This window comes from Mytilus galloprovincialis, chromosome 8, assembly GCF_965363235.1.
Source record: "Mytilus galloprovincialis chromosome 8, xbMytGall1.hap1.1, whole genome shotgun sequence".
Classification (NCBI taxonomy): Eukaryota; Metazoa; Mollusca; class Bivalvia; order Mytilida; family Mytilidae; genus Mytilus; species Mytilus galloprovincialis.
In genome coordinates, this window is record NC_134845.1 from 65,932,893 (window position 1) to 65,952,477 (window position 19,585).

The following is a 19,585-nucleotide window of genomic DNA, read 5'->3' on the forward strand; positions in this document are numbered from 1 at the left end:
GGCTATTTTACCTAGCAGTTGAACAACATATGGTCTCAACAGCAACAGTACAATTATGTTTTATTCAAAATAATGTGCATGCTTTAATATGTAATTTTCAAGAATTTAAATTTTCTACCTGTGCTGTACTGACATTAAACAGTTTGTAGTCATGTTTTCTCTTGAAAAATAATTGATTTCTATCTCGTTTACTTTCCTTTAATTTGATGGATTCACGAATACGTGATAGCGTGATCACCCCGAGTGCGAGAGGTCCTAGGTTGAAACCCGGCTGGATGAAAACAGAGATTTTATAATTTGTATTTGTTGCTTCTCCGCTTAGCACGCAGCATGAAGGAGTTTGATTAAAGGATTGATTGGCTCGAAGTGATAATGCTATGTCCGTGTCGGTGGACTGTTATCTTATGAACAACATGACGGTTGTCACATGTGAAGCAGTATTTTCTTCCCTTTCGGAGTTGCCGAGATCACCCCCAGCTTTTGGTGGGATTCGTGATGCTTGTAGGTTTTAATTTCTTTGACGTTTTTTCTTCACTATTGTTTGTCTTTTCTTTTGTAGCCTGGCGTTAGTTTACTTTCGATTTATGAGTTTGAATGTCCCTCTGGTATCTTTTACTCCTCCTTTATGAATTAGCTTGTTAAATGTTCTTGTCCTGAATATGCATATTTATTTACCGCTGGACAGTGCGAAGCCAACATAATCACCAAGATTCCTCTTTTATTTCGTATTTGAATGTTTCAAAGTCATTTAAAGACTTGTACATGTACATTAGTTAGTGTTAAGTATGACCTTCAAATCTAAGGCCCGCTATCTAACTTTGCAAAATAATTTAAAGCAGTATTTTCACTAGCTTGACTTGTTTGCAATAAAAAAAAACTCAGTCAAAAAGTGCATTAAGAATCACACTGCTTTTCCATGCTTCACCTGATAAATCTTCGTCATTTTTATATTCAAGATTGGCGTTTTTAGACGGAAGGTAAATCTTTGCAAAATGCTGTAGAAATGGATAAATACACATAATGGGGACATTTCCCCATTCTGTGTATATTGTTTATTTCTTCGACATAGAAAATGACCAATTACACAGCCTGTTTTAAAGATTATTTTCATGTGGGGAAATTTCCCCACTATTGTTTAGTGTTCACGTATGTGTTGTCTTCCTGTATGGATGTTTCCCACTACTTGTAATTTAATGGGGAAATTTCCCCATTTCGTATTCTTTTATCATCATATTGAAAGTCATATTTAATGTGGGGATATTTCAATTACTTACACACACTTCTTAAACTTAAAATTATATTTGAAGAAAAGTGGGGATATTTCCCCAGTCTGAAGGTATTTTTTTATGGGGATATTTCCCCAGTCTAAAGGTCTTTTTATTCCGGGGATATTTTCCCATTTTCAATAATTCATTATGAGCATAGATGAGGAATAATTTCAATGTTTACATTTAATGTATGTTATAGCAAGGAGTTTCATCATTCTTTGTTCCTGCATGAATATAAAGTTAACATGAGGTGTTATTCTGGATAAATGTTCACTAATTTTTAGCAACTGAATCGCCTTGCCTTCTTCAAACAAAGATGTTTTTTACAATAAACGTTGACAATCTTTTTTGTTTACCGAATTTGAAACCACACTAAAAAGAGAATAAAATAGATATTCTCTTTTTCAAATAGAACGCGTTCTATATAGGCTATACCTGAAAATTGTAACCTAGCTATGAAAACATGTTAAGCTCCGAAGATTTTGCTAAAGTCTGTGTATAATCTATAGGAAAATTGGTGTTTGATGATTATTTAAATTCATTGTTGACCTATACCCATTGAATTCAAAGACAATATGTATCTAGCCAATTAAAATGATTCTGCAGTATTTGCTTTTCATTTTTTGTTTTGCCTAAATGAGGCACATGTTTGTTTGGTTGAATTGTTTCACATTTTGTAATGTATGAGATTTTGTTAGATGACTCTTCAGTATGGATATGGCTCATTGTTAAAGGCAGGACAGTGATCTATATATATATATTTGCTGCCATTTACACTATTATGACTCTGGAGTATCATGGTTTCATTTACAGTCATGCCAGAAACTCTAGCATGATTCAAAACAAGACAGATGTACAGACTGCAAAACATATAGCAAAGTACAAAATGGGTGGGCCATAAAGACAAATTTATATAAATGTCAAGATTTATTATCTGAAAAGGTTTCGTGAAATTCTGTTGTGTGGTTTGAGAGGAGTTGCGATGACAAGAAACAGGACTGACGGACGGACGGACGGACTGACGGACTGACGGATGGACGGACGGACTGACGGACTGACGGACGGAAGGACGGATGGACTGACGGACAGACGGGTCAAAAACATTATACCCTCCGCAACTTCGTTGCATGGGGTATAATAAGCACAAACCAAAGGATATTTGAAGAATACTTAGTACGAGGACCAGTTATTGTTGTAATCACTTTAAATCCATAAGCTGTGTTTGCATTCTGCCTAGGCTATTGAGTCTCGATATCAGGTTTGTAAACATATAAATATAATAATTGTTGGAGTATATTGGCAAAATCTATCTTTGATCAACTACCTATATAGGCTATACCTGAAAATTGTAACCTAGCTATGAAAACATGTTAAGCTCCGAAGTTTTTGCTAAAGTCTGTGTATAAGCCATAGGTATTATTGTTGACCTATACTCATTGAAATCAAAGACAATATGTATCTAGCCATTAAAATGATTCTGCAGTATTTGCTTTTCATTGTTTTGCCTAAATGAGGCACATGTTTTTTTGGTTGAATTGTTTTACATTTTGTCATGTAAGAGATTTTGGTAGATGACTCTTCAGTATGGATATGGCTCATTGTTAAAGGCAGGACAGTGATCTATATATATATATATTTGCTGCCATTTACACTATTATGACTCTGGAGTATCATGGTTTCATTTACAGTCATGACAGAAACTTTAGCCTGATTCAAAACAGACAGACAGATGTACAGACTGCAAAACATATTGCTTATACAAAATGGGTAGGCAATAAAGACAAATTTATACAAATATTAAGATTTATTAGATTTTTTCAATAATTCAGGATTCTCTGGCTTATCACAGAAATCATTCCAGTATTGGTCTTCATGATCACATAAAGGGACAGCACCATGTATTATTGTTTGATAATCCAGAATAGAAAAGTTTTTACTTGCTTCTATCTGATCCTGAAATTAAAAGATTTTTTAATGTATCATAAATCCTGTAACCTAAATAACCTGTAAATTGTTTAAAAATTGAATCTGTTATAAAACTATATGTGGTAAGGGATTATATAGACGTTTTAATCTTAAATACATGAATTTTATAGTTGACCATTTAATTATGGGTTTTGTTCATTGTTGAAAGCCATACAGTGACCTATAGCTGTTAACTTCAATGTCATTTGGCCTCTAATAGAAAGTTGTCTGATTGACAATCATACCACATCTTATTCAGACCTTGTGCAATGATGCATTTCAAGTACAAAACTTTGAGTAATATGTATTTTACTTTCTCATTGGCATATATACTCCATTTCTTCATTTATTTTGTTTGAGTATCAAAATGAAAATTGGACTAAGTTAAATTCACAGGTTTGAAAGGAAACTCAGCTGCAATAATCATACAAAATCAAAAATGGCAGTCTTAGAAACTATACATACATCCTGCCTCTTTTTGTAAGCCACTGCCAAACAGTGATTGTCCATTAAATGCTCTTCAAATATCCAGTCTTTTTCGTCCTTGTTGTCAACTTTTAAGGTAGTATTTGTCAGAGGTCTATCTGATGGGAGATTCAATGTGTTCAGCTTGAAGTTCAACCTGTGTATCTCAAAACCAATACCAATTCCAAGGGCCTTGACATAACTCTCTTTCAGACACTGGAAAATAAAGATTATGGTGGTTAATTAAAAATTTTAATCTTATTTATTTTTTCCACGACCAATGATTGATTGATCTAATTTTTGAGTTTAACACCACTTTTAAGCACCATATTTGGGTGACTTTGTGGCAGCCAGTTTTTACTGGTGGAGGGTGCCAGAGAGCCCGGAGAAAGCCACCACCTTCGATAGGAAAACTGACAATCATGGTCAATAAAGATTGGAGTCGAGTACACACAAGTAAGTGTCATGTATTGTAAATTTATAAATGTTTTTGCTTTTTTGTTGTTGTGAATAATGGACATCAATTTGTATGCATATGTATTTGCTTTGTCACATTGAAATGAAACGAAGTCAATTGATGCAATTTCAGGCAGCCTACTAATAATGTACAAAATTCTAATGCTGGTTTTAATTTTTTGTGAACCAAATTTTAAACATTGCAAATATTTTTAGTTTTATAAGGCTATTTTTTTTAATTTAAATATGCTACCATAAACTGTTAAACACAGGGCAGAATATGGTTTCAAAATAGATTCTTCTGCTGTTGTCTGTTCTACGTTCAGGTTGTTGTATCTTTGACAGATTCCCCATTTCCATTCTCAATTTTATTCTTGAAGATTATGTTAAGTTTACTAAAATGGTACAAACCCAGTGTCTAAAAAATAATTTCAGCTGGTCTGTTTCCATGGTAGGTGACTTGATAATCTTCCATTCATCTTCTGAGAATTGTCGATTCATTGTGTCAAAAAATTTACCAACACCAGAAGATCCTAACAAAATAAAATAAAAATCTGATGTTCAGTGGTTGTCGTTTGTTGATGTGGCTCATAAGCGTTTCTTGTTGTTTGTATTTTATATAAGTTATAGATTGGTCTTCTTATTTGAATGGTTTAACACATGTAATTTTTTGGGGCACTTTATAGCTTGCTGTTCGATGTGAGCCAAGGCTCTGTTTTGAAGACAATACTTTGACCTATAATGGTTTACTTTTGCAAATTGTGACTTGGTTGGAGAGTTTTCTCATTCCAATGCACTCATACCTCATCTTCTTAAATTTAAGAAATAGATTCTTCATTGTCTAATACATTTTTGAACATTTTTTTTCTACATTTTTAAATAAAAGATAAGAAAGGACTCAGGAATGATATGCATATGCATAGTTTCTTATATAAATAAATCATCAAATTATTAAATGTAACAGCAAACTCTGTAGCAACAATCAATGTTGAATCAAGAATAAATTTTGTACATTCTTAAAATTTAACATTTATGTACATTCTTAAAATTTAACATTTATGTACATTCTTAAAATTTTAGCATGAGTTGTCTCCCATTCACTCTACTTGTCACTGTGACTTGACTGCAAGTGTTGCTCTCTACAAATTGCAAATAATTAAAAAGTTTTGTACCCTTGGACATACATGTTGATTACCTTCATTTCAAACAACTTTTTCACTAAAAATCAGCATATCATGATTTCAAGATGCCTTAAGTTTATTCATATTGAAACTTAAAATTTTGTTAAACTTTCTTTTTAAAAAAAACCAGAATCTTACTAGGTGGTTCTAATTTCATAACGTCAGTCCCGATTATGGTGTCAAACTCAGCTCCTATCACAGCGTAATCTCCCTGGTGGGACACATTAAAATCAAATGGAAGACTTTTATTCAAAACATAAGGCCTTCCTTTCTCCGTCCTAGATAACTGTATGTCCTGGTATGGAACATCTGTGTGTTCAGCAACTAACTTTCGTATCAGAAGTCGACCTATCTAACAAAAACAACATGTTGTTGGTGTAATGTTTACAAAACATCAAATGATCAGAGCACAAAAATACATGTTTCTGTGAATGTTTAAACATATTGCTAATCTGATTACATCCTAAATATGTATGTAACAATTGCCATTTGACTTTAATCAATTCAATCAACCAATCCAATTTTTCATATACATTAAATTCAGAAATTATTGCATGTATTTTAAACATTTCTACAAAAAATGTGATTATAGCTCAATTACATTCTTATTTTTACGATACTCATCAATTCCCATTATTTACATTAATAAAAACTTCGCACTAATTTCTTAATTTACAATATCAGATTGTGCTGCATACACTCATTACTGCACTAAAGCTTCCTTAATAAAACCTTTGTATAGCAGCAGTTGAAGCTGTATAAATTATCAAAATAACCTTAGAAGTGTTTTAAGAGAATTGCCACTATCAAAATTAATTTGGTTATCTCCCCTTTAAGTTATACCAGGTTTATTTTCCTGTCTAGATGTTTAACAAATGTTTAAGAGGAGAATACTGACAAAGACAGAAGAACAGGAAGAACAGTGGGATTCCTATATATATCCTAGTGTTATCAGTTCTCGATAGTGCAACAAACTTTTGCTCAGTATGGCCTGTTCTTCAAATAAATGTGGTCGAAGCTGATTGATTGAATTTAGTAGATACTTTTGATCTTTCAAGACCCATAACTCCTGAACGGTAAAAGTCAAAATCGACATTATTGAACCTGACCTCCATTTTGTCATCAGTTACAACATATAAAAATTAGAAAAGCTTTGGTTGAACAGTTCATGAGTAAATGCACGGACACGACTGGAAACGTCATTTTTCAATCTTTCAAGAACCATAACTCCTAAACGATAAAAGTCAAAATCGTCATTATTGAACTTGACCTTCATATTGTTGTAAATTACAACATATTAAAATTTTAAAAGCTTTGGTGGAACGGTTCATGAGCAATTGCATGGACAACATTTGATTAGCTGACCGCCAGCCTGACCGCCCTCAACCCCAAATCAATAACTGACATTTTTGTCACAAAAATCCGGTTAAAAAGTATTGTTTTTGCCCCTTTTTGGCCCCTAATTCCTAAACAACCCCAAAAATCAATCACAATTCACAACCTTCTTTTTCTGAAATGGAACCTAGTGGTACAATTTCAGAAAGATCCATACAGTACACTTACACACAAGATATTGTCTTAGAATTAGAAAAATACATATTTTGACCTCTTTTGGGCCCCTTGTTCCTATAAAACTGTTGGGACCAAAAATTAATCCCAAGCTTCCTTTAGTAGTTATAAAGCTTATGTTAAAAAAAAATTGATTTCTATTCACTTATACTAAAGTTATTATCCAGAAACCATCCGTCTTCGGACGACGCTGACGACGATGACAAAGTGATACAAATATACGACCAAAAAAAAAAATTTTTTTGAGGTTGTATAAAAAATGATTTATATTATTATATTGACAGAGAAAATTGCAAGATTAACATTTTACCATTGCAGCTTTTGCATCTTTTGTGAAGTAGAATTTTTTTATTCTTTCTCTTTCTTCCTTTTGTATACACTGGTTACAGAATGTCCATTCTGTTTGTCCTGGTCTCCATGCTGTGAAATTAAAAGCCCATCTAACATGTACCATGATTCTTCTCATATCATTACTGAAAATATATAAAATCAATTAAGAATGCTTGTCAGACCTCACTTACTTTCTATAATCATGATAGTTGACTAATGAAAGTTTTCCAACAGGTAGTATATTCATTGAACAGTCCAGGCAATTACTGAAAACTGTAATATTACATAAATTTGTTATGTTACACTTTTCTGTAATATATAGGGTTTATATTACTGAAAGTTGTAATATCATAGTATTACTGAAAACTGTAATATAACGACAATATTACTAAAAACTGTAATATTACTGAAACTAATGCTATCTTATCAAAAAAATGTAATATAGTACTAATTAGTGTTAAATGTATATTAATGTATTACCATGATTACCATACACAATATTTACTATCTTGTGCACTATATATACAGTCAGGGGTACTACTTGTACAAGTGTATTTTATTTACTTGAAGAAGTGAAAAAAAATATACACATATAAGTAAATAAATAATGTTTGAATAATCTCCCCTTAATTTTCTGAAAAATTTACTTGTATAAGTAAATTTTTCTTACAATCCAATAAAAATCCTCAAGTTTTGAGATGTAAAATCATGCCTTTAATGATTTTCCCAGGTTTGCTCAAATTTTTTCATTAAAGTTCAATGTTTCATCTCATTAATTCATCAAAGAAACTGATTGAGCAAAGATCTTGTATATAAAATTATTTGTGCAAGGCATTCAAAAATTGCTCCTTTGGGGCTTGTAAATGAGCAGTGTTAAGAAGATAACAGACAAATGGGACTTTCATTGTCCATGAAATTACACTTAAATGATTAGTAAAGACATCTGCAAAGGGTACACAATTTAAAATTCTATTAGAGCAAAGAAATTTTAAGAATTCAAGAAAAGAAGAAAGGATGATTTTTTTACTTATACAAGTAAAAAATTCTGAATGCCTAAAGGACATAACTAAGCCAATTTTTTTTTTACCTATACAAGTAAATAAAATTCACTTGTATAAGTATCCTACAAATTTACTTATATGTGTATATTTTTATTTACTTCTTCAAGTAAATAAAATACACTTGTACAAGTAGTACCCCTGACTGATATATATATATATAAAGTTTACTATTTTCATCAATATTTGCGTCTTAATATGAATAAAATCTTGTTGATCATGTTTACATGTATGTACAAAACTGCACTCCGCTCCAAAACACAAAAGATGTTTTCTCTTCTAATAATCATGATAATACTGTAACACATCATGTACATATAGACTAGTCCAAATAATTATGACCTCTGGCAAGGCTATTTTAATTTTTTTCTGGAACGCCTTTGTCGTAGGAAGGCGTCCCAAAAAAATTAAAATAGCCTTGCCAGACGTCATAATTATTTGGACAACATACTAAATGACTAATTCAATAATATGACAACTTTATTTAAATACATGTAGTAATTCTGAATATGAAAAAGTTGTACGGTATCAACACTTCCATGTGATCAGAAAGAACCTTTCTCTGCCGTCAGTTCTTACACATTTGCCATTTTAAACCAGCAAACATGCCATTTCTTTTCTCTAGGAAAATTCTTGAGAGGTAGCTGCACCACGTTGTTTTATGAACTTTTTAGTACATGTATGCCCTGCTGACTGCAAATTTTGAGGTCAAGAAAAAAAGTATCTGGCTATAGATAAATAAATATTTTGTATTTACAGAGTCGGAAAGATTATCTATATCATAAAAAATACCATAGTCAACCGAGGTGAATGCGAGTTTTAAGAAAAATCAAAAGTGTGACTTGCATTGAATAAGCGGTTGGTTTAGTGTAAAACAAAATCCGTGCATATAGACATGACAGATAAGATGTGATATGAGTGCCAATTAGAAAACTCTCCATTCAAGTCACAATGTGAATTGGATACCCATTTTTTTGTATCCAAGATTGATAAACTTGGCCCAGTAGTAAAATTTAGAGGAGATTTTTTTGTAAATGTTAACAGAAGACAAAGGACTACGACATTTGACAACAAATAAATAGTGATGTGAAAAGTTACTTGGCACTTTGAGGGAGGGAAATGGTAGAAAAGAGGGAGTCAAAAATAAATGTATGCTGGAAAAGTTACTTTGACGAAGTTTCGTCTTGGCAGAGAGAATGGTCATCCCATCTGGTAGCTGCGGAACCGTAGCTCTTAGGTCCTTATGTTATTTCTTGACTATTTGCGGACCCCCATAGTCAAAAAATAGCATAAGGACCTAAGAGATACGGTTCCGCAGCTACCCATCTGGTAGTGCCTAGTCAGGTTAGTGGTGGTGATGTTTACTTAATTTTTTGAAAATTAACAATATTTCCGACTAATGCACATGATCTTTTGTTTTCAATGGGTTGTAAAATTTAAAAACAATCTGATAAATGTGTTGTCATTACCATCATACTGAGTAAACACTTGGTAAAGGAACAAAATTTATAGAAGTTGTTTGGCTGTTTTTAACCGTAATTGATTTTGTTTTAGTTTTCTCAATGTCACAGAAATGTTTGAAATTGGAAATGACTTAACTCGGCCCTATAACAAACTCGGACCATAAATTTAGAAAATCTCTTTATCTGGATAATGACACATGAAAATTTAGGTTTTAATACCGATTTTAGTCTATACCTAAATAAAAATTTCCAAATCAGACAGCATTGGTGGATCCAGAAATGTTCATAAGTGGGGGCCCACTGACTGCCTAGCTTCAGTGATTCCTTATAGTTAAACGTGTTAATTACGTTGTGTTGTTAGGGAGCTACCATTTGATTTTTATGGGGGGGGGGGGGGGGGGCTAGGATGAAAAATTTTGTCTTGCATTTTTTTTTTTTTTTTTTAGCTGTAATCTCTGTCCTGCCTTTTTATTTTTCACTCTGTACGGTCCTGCCTTTTTTTTTTTAGTTTATCCTGACTCTTTTTTTACCTAAATTGTCGTCCTGACATTTTTTTTGCAAGTGTCTCATCCTGCCTTTTTTTTACTCAAAACTCCTGTCCTGCCTATTTTTTTCAAATTTCATCCTAGCCCCCCCCCTTAAAATCAAATGGTAGCTCCCTTAAGGGAATATAAAGCTTCTCAACGATCAAAATTGGTGTTTGTCAAACTGCTATATAACCAGTGTAATTTTCTGATAAAATGGATGGTTCAAATTTTTCGAATTAATTAAAGTGGAAGATACCGAAATTCACTGATAGACGAATGTACAAAATAACTTTACACCGAAATTCACTGATAGACTAATGTACAAAATAACTTTACACCGAAATTCACTGATAGACTAATGTACAAAATAACTTTACACCGAAATTCACTGATAGACTAATGTACAAAATAACTTTACACCGAAATTCACTGATAGACGAATGTACAAAATAACTTTACACCGAAATTCACTGATAGACTAATGTACAAAATAACTTTACACCGAAATTCACTGATAGACGAATGTACAAAATAACTTTACACCGAAATTCACTGATAGACTAATGTACAAAATAACTTTACACCGAAATTCACTGATAGACGAATGTACAAAATAACTTTACACCGAAATTCACTGATAGACTAATGTGCTAGTACAAAATAACTTTACACCGAAATTCACTGATAGACGAATGTACAAAATAACTTTACACCGAAATTCACTGATAGAGTAAGACGAATGTACAAATGGTCATCTAGGAATGTTGTCATGATGTGAAGACAGATCTAACAATTCTATTTTTGTCTCGCCTGCGACGAAAGTTAAAGTATGCGAGACATAGGTATTGCTATCCGGCGGCGGGGGCAAACTAGTTGTGTAAAGCTTTATATTGCAAAAGGTATTATTATAGAAGACCTGGATGATTCGTACCTTGTATGCAGATGCCTTATGTTACGAAGTTTCCGTCTGTCATATATGTCTTGTATTGTCCTTGACCTCAGGCATAGATTACCTTAGCTGGATTTGGCAAAACTTTTAGGAATTTCGGTCCTCAATGCTCTTCAACTTCGTACTTTATATGGCCTTTTTTACTTTGTTGGATTTGTATGGTTCATTGGACAATGTAAGGTGTTTGGTCGGTTACGCAAATATTCTTCGCGATAGGTCAGCTATAATTGCATGGGTCATTGTAAGGTGTATGTATGTCTGAAAGGTATCATCTGACCTTGACCTCATTTTCGTGCATGGTTGAATGGTATTTGATTATTTTTCGTAATTTTGTCAGTATATTATATCAGATAATATAAGCAATAGGTCAACTATAGTTGGTGTATTTTAAATGATTATACATACATATCTGTCTGTCTCTGGCATGAGTCATCTGACCAGGACGTTCCCCATTTAATATCCTAGAACATTGACAATGTTAAGTTTATGTGATACTAGTCTATAAAACCATCATGTAACAGACTTTCAACATAAATTCAATGATAAGAAAGATAGGCGAGACATTTTAGCATGTGCACTCTTAAACGTAAAAGCAGTTTTGTGATTTGATTTTCTGTTTGTATGCTTTTTTTTATTTTTTTTTTTTTTTTGGGTCTTTTTTAGACATGGTGTTGTAAGCTTATTTTCGACTTATGGATTTGAATGTCCCTTTGGTATCTGTTGCTTCTCCTCTTAAGAAGCTTGAAAACTATTTCTAACATCTAGACAGGGAATATATAGTTTCTGTAAATTGTGAAACATCAGACTGGAAGGAGGTTACTTCGGGAATACCTCCAGACGCAGTATTAGCCCCCCCCCCCCTTGTGATTTGTTTTTTGCAATAAGGACCTTCCAGATTGTGTTAAATTAGATGATTACTTATTTGCTGCACAGGCGTTTGTGGAGGGGACCCCCCATTTTGTTTATTTTTAGTATTTATATACAATATCAGTAATAAAAAAGAAGAAGATAAGGATAGAGAGAATTGTTTTTTTGTTAAATCGCATTGAAAAGACGTTGAACACCTTAAATATGTAAAACAAGTTATTATAAGTTAAAACAGTTACAAGAACAAATATTCTTAAATAAAATTTAAAAACCAAAAATAGAAAAATAAAAGGGGTCCATTCCACAAACGTTTGTGATTTGCTGGTGATATTAATATCATCAGGACCAAAGGAGACTAGAGTGACCACCGATGATGTATCGAAAATAAAGGGACTTGGCCCGAAAACTAAAGTGATACATGGTCCCGTAATTCTACAGTACCCTGAAAATAAAGCACTTTGATAAAGTATAAACTCGAGAGACACATGTACAGTATAACTCTGCACTAGGTCAAGACATAAACAGATGCACAGAAGAGAATGAAAAATATGCATAGTATTAGATAAAAATCTAACATTTCACTTAATATATACGTGCGAAGAGGTAAATAAATCTAACTCCGTCCGAATTCGCTATACATAGACATGTTCAAAATCTTTTTAAAATATTCATGCCAAAATCTTCATCTTAGTATATAAGTTATTATAAATGAGAACCGTTTATACTATGATAGTTGAATATGGCGGCACCTTTTAGAAAACAAGGCGAAAGACAACAATGAGGAAGAACAGAAAAGAGCAACAAATACCAAATTTCAGTAACCTAATATAAGTTACCATAAAAGATTAAAGCAACAAATGTTAGTATCATCATACTATGCAGCATTGTTATTGTTTTAGTCAAATCAGTGACAAAAACAGAAAACAGACATATCTTAAAAATAAAGAGTAAAACAAATATTCTCCAATGTTCATGGCTGTGAGTCTATAGCAAAATATGAAATAAGCTATCTGAAAAAGTGACAAAAGTGTTTTTGTTTGTTAAATTGTTACTTTGTTATGTCAGAGACATATATGTCTCTGGTTATGTTGATTGAAAATTTCTATGTTGATTGAAAATTGCTTTTTTCTATACATTATCTTACTGGTAATATTCTGTTGTATGCTTAGTATGTTATGTAAACAACAGTAAATATCAATATATATTTCATGTTCCTGGTATGTTATTGTCCGAGTTTCTATGGGCGTATCATCAAGCTACGGGGCGAGCTTGGTATGGACCGAAAATATACCGACTATTTCAAACACTCCTGTTACTAAGATATTTTTGTTCTGGTTGCCTTACTTTTTACAGTTTATTTCTTGCTTTGCTCAGCCTTAAGGTTTTAGAATAAAGGATATCAGTGTAAAATTGCGCGGGTGATTGCAAAGAAAATAGTTGAAGTCATCATAGAAAAAGAAAGATTCATCATTCAAGAATGGAATTCTCAAAACCACGTGTAAATGCCTCAAAATTACCTTCTCACAGAGGCAGAAACGTTTGTCTTTTAGGAAAAGTAAAAAATGTAAGGATACAAACGCAAATTTATTCAGAGTTCGCGAAAAGTGGTGGTCCTCAGGATTTTACCACCAAAATTTGGCGTAGGACGGACACAATTTTAGTATTTTTTAATAAAATTAAAAGTGAGGATTTTATTTAAGGACCAAGAGGGAAAAAAAGATTTCGCGAACTCTGGCAATTATTGGCCTTCAGTCACTCCCACAGGTATTTCCCCCTTTTATAGACCCCACTGAAAAAAAATAAAAAAAATGTTCCATTACTAGTCGATTTCAATGCCTTTTTTTACTATCCATATATTCAAGTGTTCAAACAAGTAACTAGGAACAGGAAACGACGTTGGCGTCGTCGTCATCGTCTGAAGGCATTTGGTTTTCGCACTACATGTATAACTTTTGTATAAGTAAATAGAAATCTATGAAATTTAAACACAAGGTTTATGACCATAAAAGGAAGGTTTGGATTGATTTTGGGAGTTTTGGTCCCAACAGTTTAGGAATTAGTAGCCAAAAAAAGGTCCCAAATAAGCATTTTTCTTGTTTTTTCGCACAATAATTTTAGTATATATAAGTAAACATAAGGTTAATGACCACAAAAGGAAGGTTGGGATTGATTTTGGGAGTTTTGGTCCCAACAGTTTAGGAATTAGGCACTAAAAAAGGTCCCAAATAAGCATTTTTCTTGGCTTTTGCACAATAACTTTAGTATAAGTAAATAGACATCTATGAAATTTTAACACAAGGTTTATGACCACAAAAGGAAGGTTGGGATTGATTTTGGGAGTTATGGTCCTAACAGTTTAGGAATTAGGGGCCAAAAGGGTCCAAAATTAAACTTTGTTTGATTTCATAAAAAAATGAATTATAAGGGTTCTTCAATATGCTGAATCTAACCATGTATTTAGATTTTTTATGTTTGGGCCCAGTTATCAAATTGGTCCACATTGAGGTCTAAAGGGTCTAAAATTGAACATTATTTGATTTCATCAAAAATTGAATTCTTGGGGTTCTATGATATGCTGAATCTAACCATGTATTTAGATTTTGGATATTGGACCATAATACATTTTGTAGGTAAATGTCCAATTTAAAAATTTGAAGTTTTTAAGTTTAAGTTCTTAGACCACATTCATTCTGTGTCAGAAATCTATGTTGTGTCAACTATTTAATCAAAATCCAAATTCAGAGCTGTATCAAGCTTAACTGTTGTGTCCATACTTGCCCCAACTGTTCAGGGTTCGACCTCTGCGTTGGTATAAAGCTGCGCCCTGTGGAGCATCTGGTTTTACCCTATATTTCACAACATTCGAGATGCATGTGTCACTATACCCATTCTAATTGTGTAAATGTTTATTGTATGATTAATTGAGCCAGTTTTCTACTTCCATGTACTTCAATAAAAGATAGAGCCGTGGTGTAGTGGTTAGTGCATCGGACTACTATCACAAAGTTCCTGGTTCGATTCCCGTTTGGGATGAAAATTTCAGGGACTTAATTTTCGGCTCTCCCTTGACACCATTTGCGAGTATGGTCTTGAGAAAACGATGATAGTCCATCGGAAGGGGATGATAAATGGCTGACCCGTGTTAAGAGAGAGCCATACATGTATCTCTTGCACATTAAAGACACCCTTGTAGATTTCGAAAAAGAGTAGGCTAATGCCGCTACAAGGCAGCACTCGCACCCACAAAGTGGAAAGGGATTAATATAAGTTGCAAAACTTGTTTCCCAATCCACTATAAATAAATGTGTTTAACCCTTTCGCCGATGAGTCCCGGTTTACCGGGATTCACGCTTCAGACAGCTGACGATGAGTCCCGTTTTACCGGGATCGGAATACCTCTTTTATGTTTCCCGCTTAAAACAGTGCAAACATGAGTTATCTTTCTTTGATGGATACCCGGATGAAAGTGTAAACATTGCGCTTCCGTTTGTTGAAAACCGTGTCAAAATCAGAGGAAATTTACGGAATTTACGAGAATTTGAAATGAGGGAACATTTTTTTTGAAAGAATATGGAAGAATTGAAGCCAAACTAGTATACTTTTTTGACATAAAATGTGGTTTTAAGTACAAAACACTTGGAATGGACATCGTTCAGTGTGAGGAATTTGTACAGCCTCATAAAAATTTTCAAAATTTTGCCGTTTTGGGTTAAAAAATTACGATTTGGGGTCAAAGAGCAGAATTTTGACAATTTCACCTAGAAAATGCCGAAAATTTGAAAATTTAAATATTTTAAGAAGAAAAAATTATTAAAACATGAATAAAACTGTGAACATGGTGTTAGTGAATGAAATAAATACACAAATAACTACAAACAAGTTTTTATTGACATTTATTATGAAGATCTCCCACTTGAGTAATAGTAGCCAGGGAAGCCATCGTCTCAGAGTAGCTTCTGTCTGGGCAGCAATCGGTGAAAGGGTTAAACTGAAAGAGAGATGAAAATTACCAGAGGGACATTCAAGCTCATAAGTTGAAAATAAACTGACAATGCCATAACTAAAAATGAAAAACATGCACTGTAAACCAACTTATTCTCACGGATACTTAATTTCACGTTTTACTCTTTCTAGTCCATCTAGCAGCTATCTAATTTCTCGATTTTGTCATTTACTATATGTTTACTTCGTGTTGGTTAATAAGAAACGATCCAAGATTAACATATTCACGATGTTTTATAATCTTTGTATTTTTCTAAACATAAAAGTCATGTTAAACATGTTAAATAAATCACTCGCAAAAATAAGTTGTCCTACAGTCAGTGTACAAAACTTAACACTGAGCAACAATGTGAGAGAGAAAATTATCTCCACAAGTAACAAGTACTACCATGCTTTTACAAAGTCATCACTATGTACAATGTATAATATGTATACATAATTTTGTTTTTAATTCAAAACTTATTTAGTTATACTATTTATATGTCACTGTATATATGTATGCAGGTGTTTTAAACTAATCAAGAAAAATAAAGTCATACTATTTTTTGACAAATTTTTTGATATAATGTTATTCTATTTTGCAGGTAGCTAACGATGGCAATTCCTTTACACTGACAACAAGTGATAGCCAGGATGTACGTGTTGTTTTGCAAGAACCTGTAAGTATTAAATTGTAAAAAAAAACCTAACAAATAAGCTTCAAGATATACAAGTACAAAGGTATAGTAATTCCAATTCCAAATTACACAGGGTTATTTTTTCTAGGATTTGTAATTTAACTTTTCCTAGTCTGAGTGATTGTTTTTCTGCATTTCTGGTTATGGCCAAATAATAAAATATGTGTGTTTCCTATTTCCCTATCTACCCTTTATTTTAAGCTTAGAAATAGCCCACCTTAAAAGTTTTTTTGTCATTTTTAATTTTTAATAAGCACTGTTAAAGTCAGAATTTCTCTCCCATAGACTCAATTTTAAAAAGTTGTAAAATTAAAAAATATCCCTACCTAACCTTTCTTTCAAAGATGTAAAAGGAAACACTCATATTTTATTTGGCCTAAGTTATTAGTTTTTATTTCTTACAATGGACTGATGGCTTCATGTACATTGTATGTGCAAATTTAAAATATGTGAAACGGATGGTTTATTCCACCTAATAAGTCCTAATCATCCTGCATTTGAGGCAAGCATGCCACAATAAGATCATTGATGCAGTTTAAAAGTACTGTTCTATCATGTCTATATATTATAAACAAACATTGAAGATTTAGTAATATATTTCAGGTAAATGAATATGTAGCTGGTTTAACTGAAGTACATGGTCAGGTTGATGGACAAAACAACATACTCTGTCAGAACTATATTGTCTTCCCATCGGAAACCTCAGATAACTTTGGTAAGATATACCATTTTTATACAATATAAAATAAGATGTGGTATGATTGCCAACGAGACAACTCTCTACCAGAGACCAAATGAGGTCAAAGTTAACAACTATAGGTCAGGGTTCATTAATGTTTCCTCACACAGATAGTGTTCACAAGAAATACGCAGGGATATTTCAGTTTCTTTTACTTAAAATCAAAATTTGCAAACAAAAAACTTATGTGAGAAAAAACTGATGCGTGTGTGGTATTTCAAATTTTTAAAAGTTTTTGTTAGGGCTAATTTAACTTAACTTATTGTGAACAAATGGCAATATAGTAAATTCTTAATTATTTGCCAAAGAAGTAGGATAAGATATCATGAAAACAAAATGGAAAAGGTTCTTGGACAGTTCTTTCTTCAAAAATTCTTAAAAAGAGAGATTTGTAGGTTTAGAAAGTTGACACTTATGTAAATGATGATAATTTATTGATATTTGATACTAAGTCTGAGTGCAAACTTTTTTTAAAATTTTTTTTTTTTTTATGTTGTATTGAATGATGTTTGTGTAACCACACAGTCTAGGTTTTAGTATTTATTTTTGCATAACTCACACAGGACAAGAAATTCGATATATGATTTGAAATGATTTTAATTCAATGTTCTGCAGATATGGGAGCATACAATGAAGCCGTAGAATTGATGGCCAGACTTCCACAGAATTATGTCCAAGGTGTACAACAGCAGTAGCACAGAGCACAGATGTAGAGTTAAACAAGTGATGTGCGATAGAACATTGGAAGACAGATAAATTAGTTGTATTCTGATACAATACATGTTTATGAAGAACATTTTCAGGTCCATACAAATGGATTGTGGTAACGAATTCTGAAGTTTCCTGGGTTGAGAATTCTATTTACATACATGTATAGATTCATCATTCGAAACCATCCAATCTTGTCAGAGAAGCATATATTGTACATTTTTGTTCAACACCTCTTTGAATGGTGACATAATCTAAATTATTGGTACAATTTGTTCCGTTTGATCATTTGTGTTTTTTTTCATCTTATAGGTATATAAATAGACAAACCAACTTATAGATCACAACTCACAAACTATATTGTAACATCATTAATGAATAAAAGAAGTAATCTTGTTGTTGACATAAACTGTTTATCTAAGATGTATTACAAACAAAACTATTTTGTGAAATAAAATTATGTACCTTTATGTATTTATATAGAAGCGTTTATCTTATGTTCAGTAGATTACATTACTATTGTCTATTTCATGAACCTATAAATAACTTGATGACACTTTACCAAAGAAAGATACTTTCCTATAGTATAGTCCTCATTTTCAGGAAGTTTCGGCCCGGACACTGTAAGGATTGACAGATTGAGAGCTCTTTCTTGATTCGCTGGGTGGTGGTGCATGACCGTTCTTAGTTGGTTTTTATAGATTATTTAGGAAAAGTAATGAGACATAAGATAACAAAACAAAAGAGAGTTGATTGAAAAGGATACAGGGCATTTTTTTTTAAATCAAGCCCTTCTGAGAATTAAAGATCAAGAGGTGTAGAAGCTTGTTCTTCTTTTATTGATATTTAGCTATTAAAGGTTGCAGTCTTGTAATTGACTGCTCCGTAGGCTTACATGCAAAACAGCTGATCTTTGAAAATAAAAAAATAAAAAATGCTACATAGAAATTTTTTTTCATGTTCATATCATGAATGTACTTATGTGAAATTGTGATTTAATCCAAAAAAAAGAGGGTCTTGCCACGAAGAATAAAAAGTTACGTAATCCTGAAGTCAAAACATTTTTTCTACTTTCTGTTTGCTATTTTTACTAGGCCGCACCACTTCCAGTAAACATGATATCCTTCCACTTTCCTGAATTGATATCCTCCAGAAGATGCAAGATTTTTTTAAAGTCTATATATATGTTTCAATTCAGCTTAAACCTATAATCAAACAGAAAAAATTGAGTTCAGAAAAAAATGCACTATTTTGTTTCCCTCCATGTTTTGACATGCACCGGAAACTGGAGTTGTAATACAAGACTGGTACCTAAAATAACATAGAAACTGTTGGATTTGTGATAATATTATGGTTAATTA

At 32.5% G+C, this 19,585-nt stretch overlaps 2 protein-coding genes across 2 annotated transcripts; one reads left to right on the forward strand and one right to left on the reverse strand.

Annotated features, from left to right (window-relative positions):
• Positions 1-3,053: 3,053 nt before the first annotated feature.
• LOC143042400 (L-aminoadipate-semialdehyde dehydrogenase-phosphopantetheinyl transferase-like) lies at positions 3,054-9,870 on the reverse strand. Its single transcript, XM_076214684.1, has 6 exons — positions 9,762-9,870; positions 7,215-7,377; positions 5,474-5,687; positions 4,566-4,687; positions 3,699-3,914; positions 3,054-3,221 (listed from the first exon to the last, which is right to left on the reverse strand). Exons 2-6 carry the CDS (start codon positions 7,368-7,370, stop codon positions 3,066-3,068), a joined length of 864 nt encoding a protein of 287 aa, XP_076070799.1. The 5' UTR covers positions 7,371-7,377; positions 9,762-9,870; the 3' UTR covers positions 3,054-3,065.
• Positions 9,871-13,494: 3,624 nt separating this feature from the next.
• LOC143042402 (replication protein A 14 kDa subunit-like) lies at positions 13,495-18,472 on the forward strand. Its single transcript, XM_076214687.1, has 4 exons — positions 13,495-13,662; positions 16,685-16,759; positions 17,381-17,492; positions 18,132-18,472. Exons 1-4 carry the CDS (start codon positions 13,576-13,578, stop codon positions 18,209-18,211), a joined length of 354 nt encoding a protein of 117 aa, XP_076070802.1. The 5' UTR covers positions 13,495-13,575; the 3' UTR covers positions 18,212-18,472.
• The last annotated feature ends 1,113 nt before the right edge of the window (positions 18,473-19,585 follow it).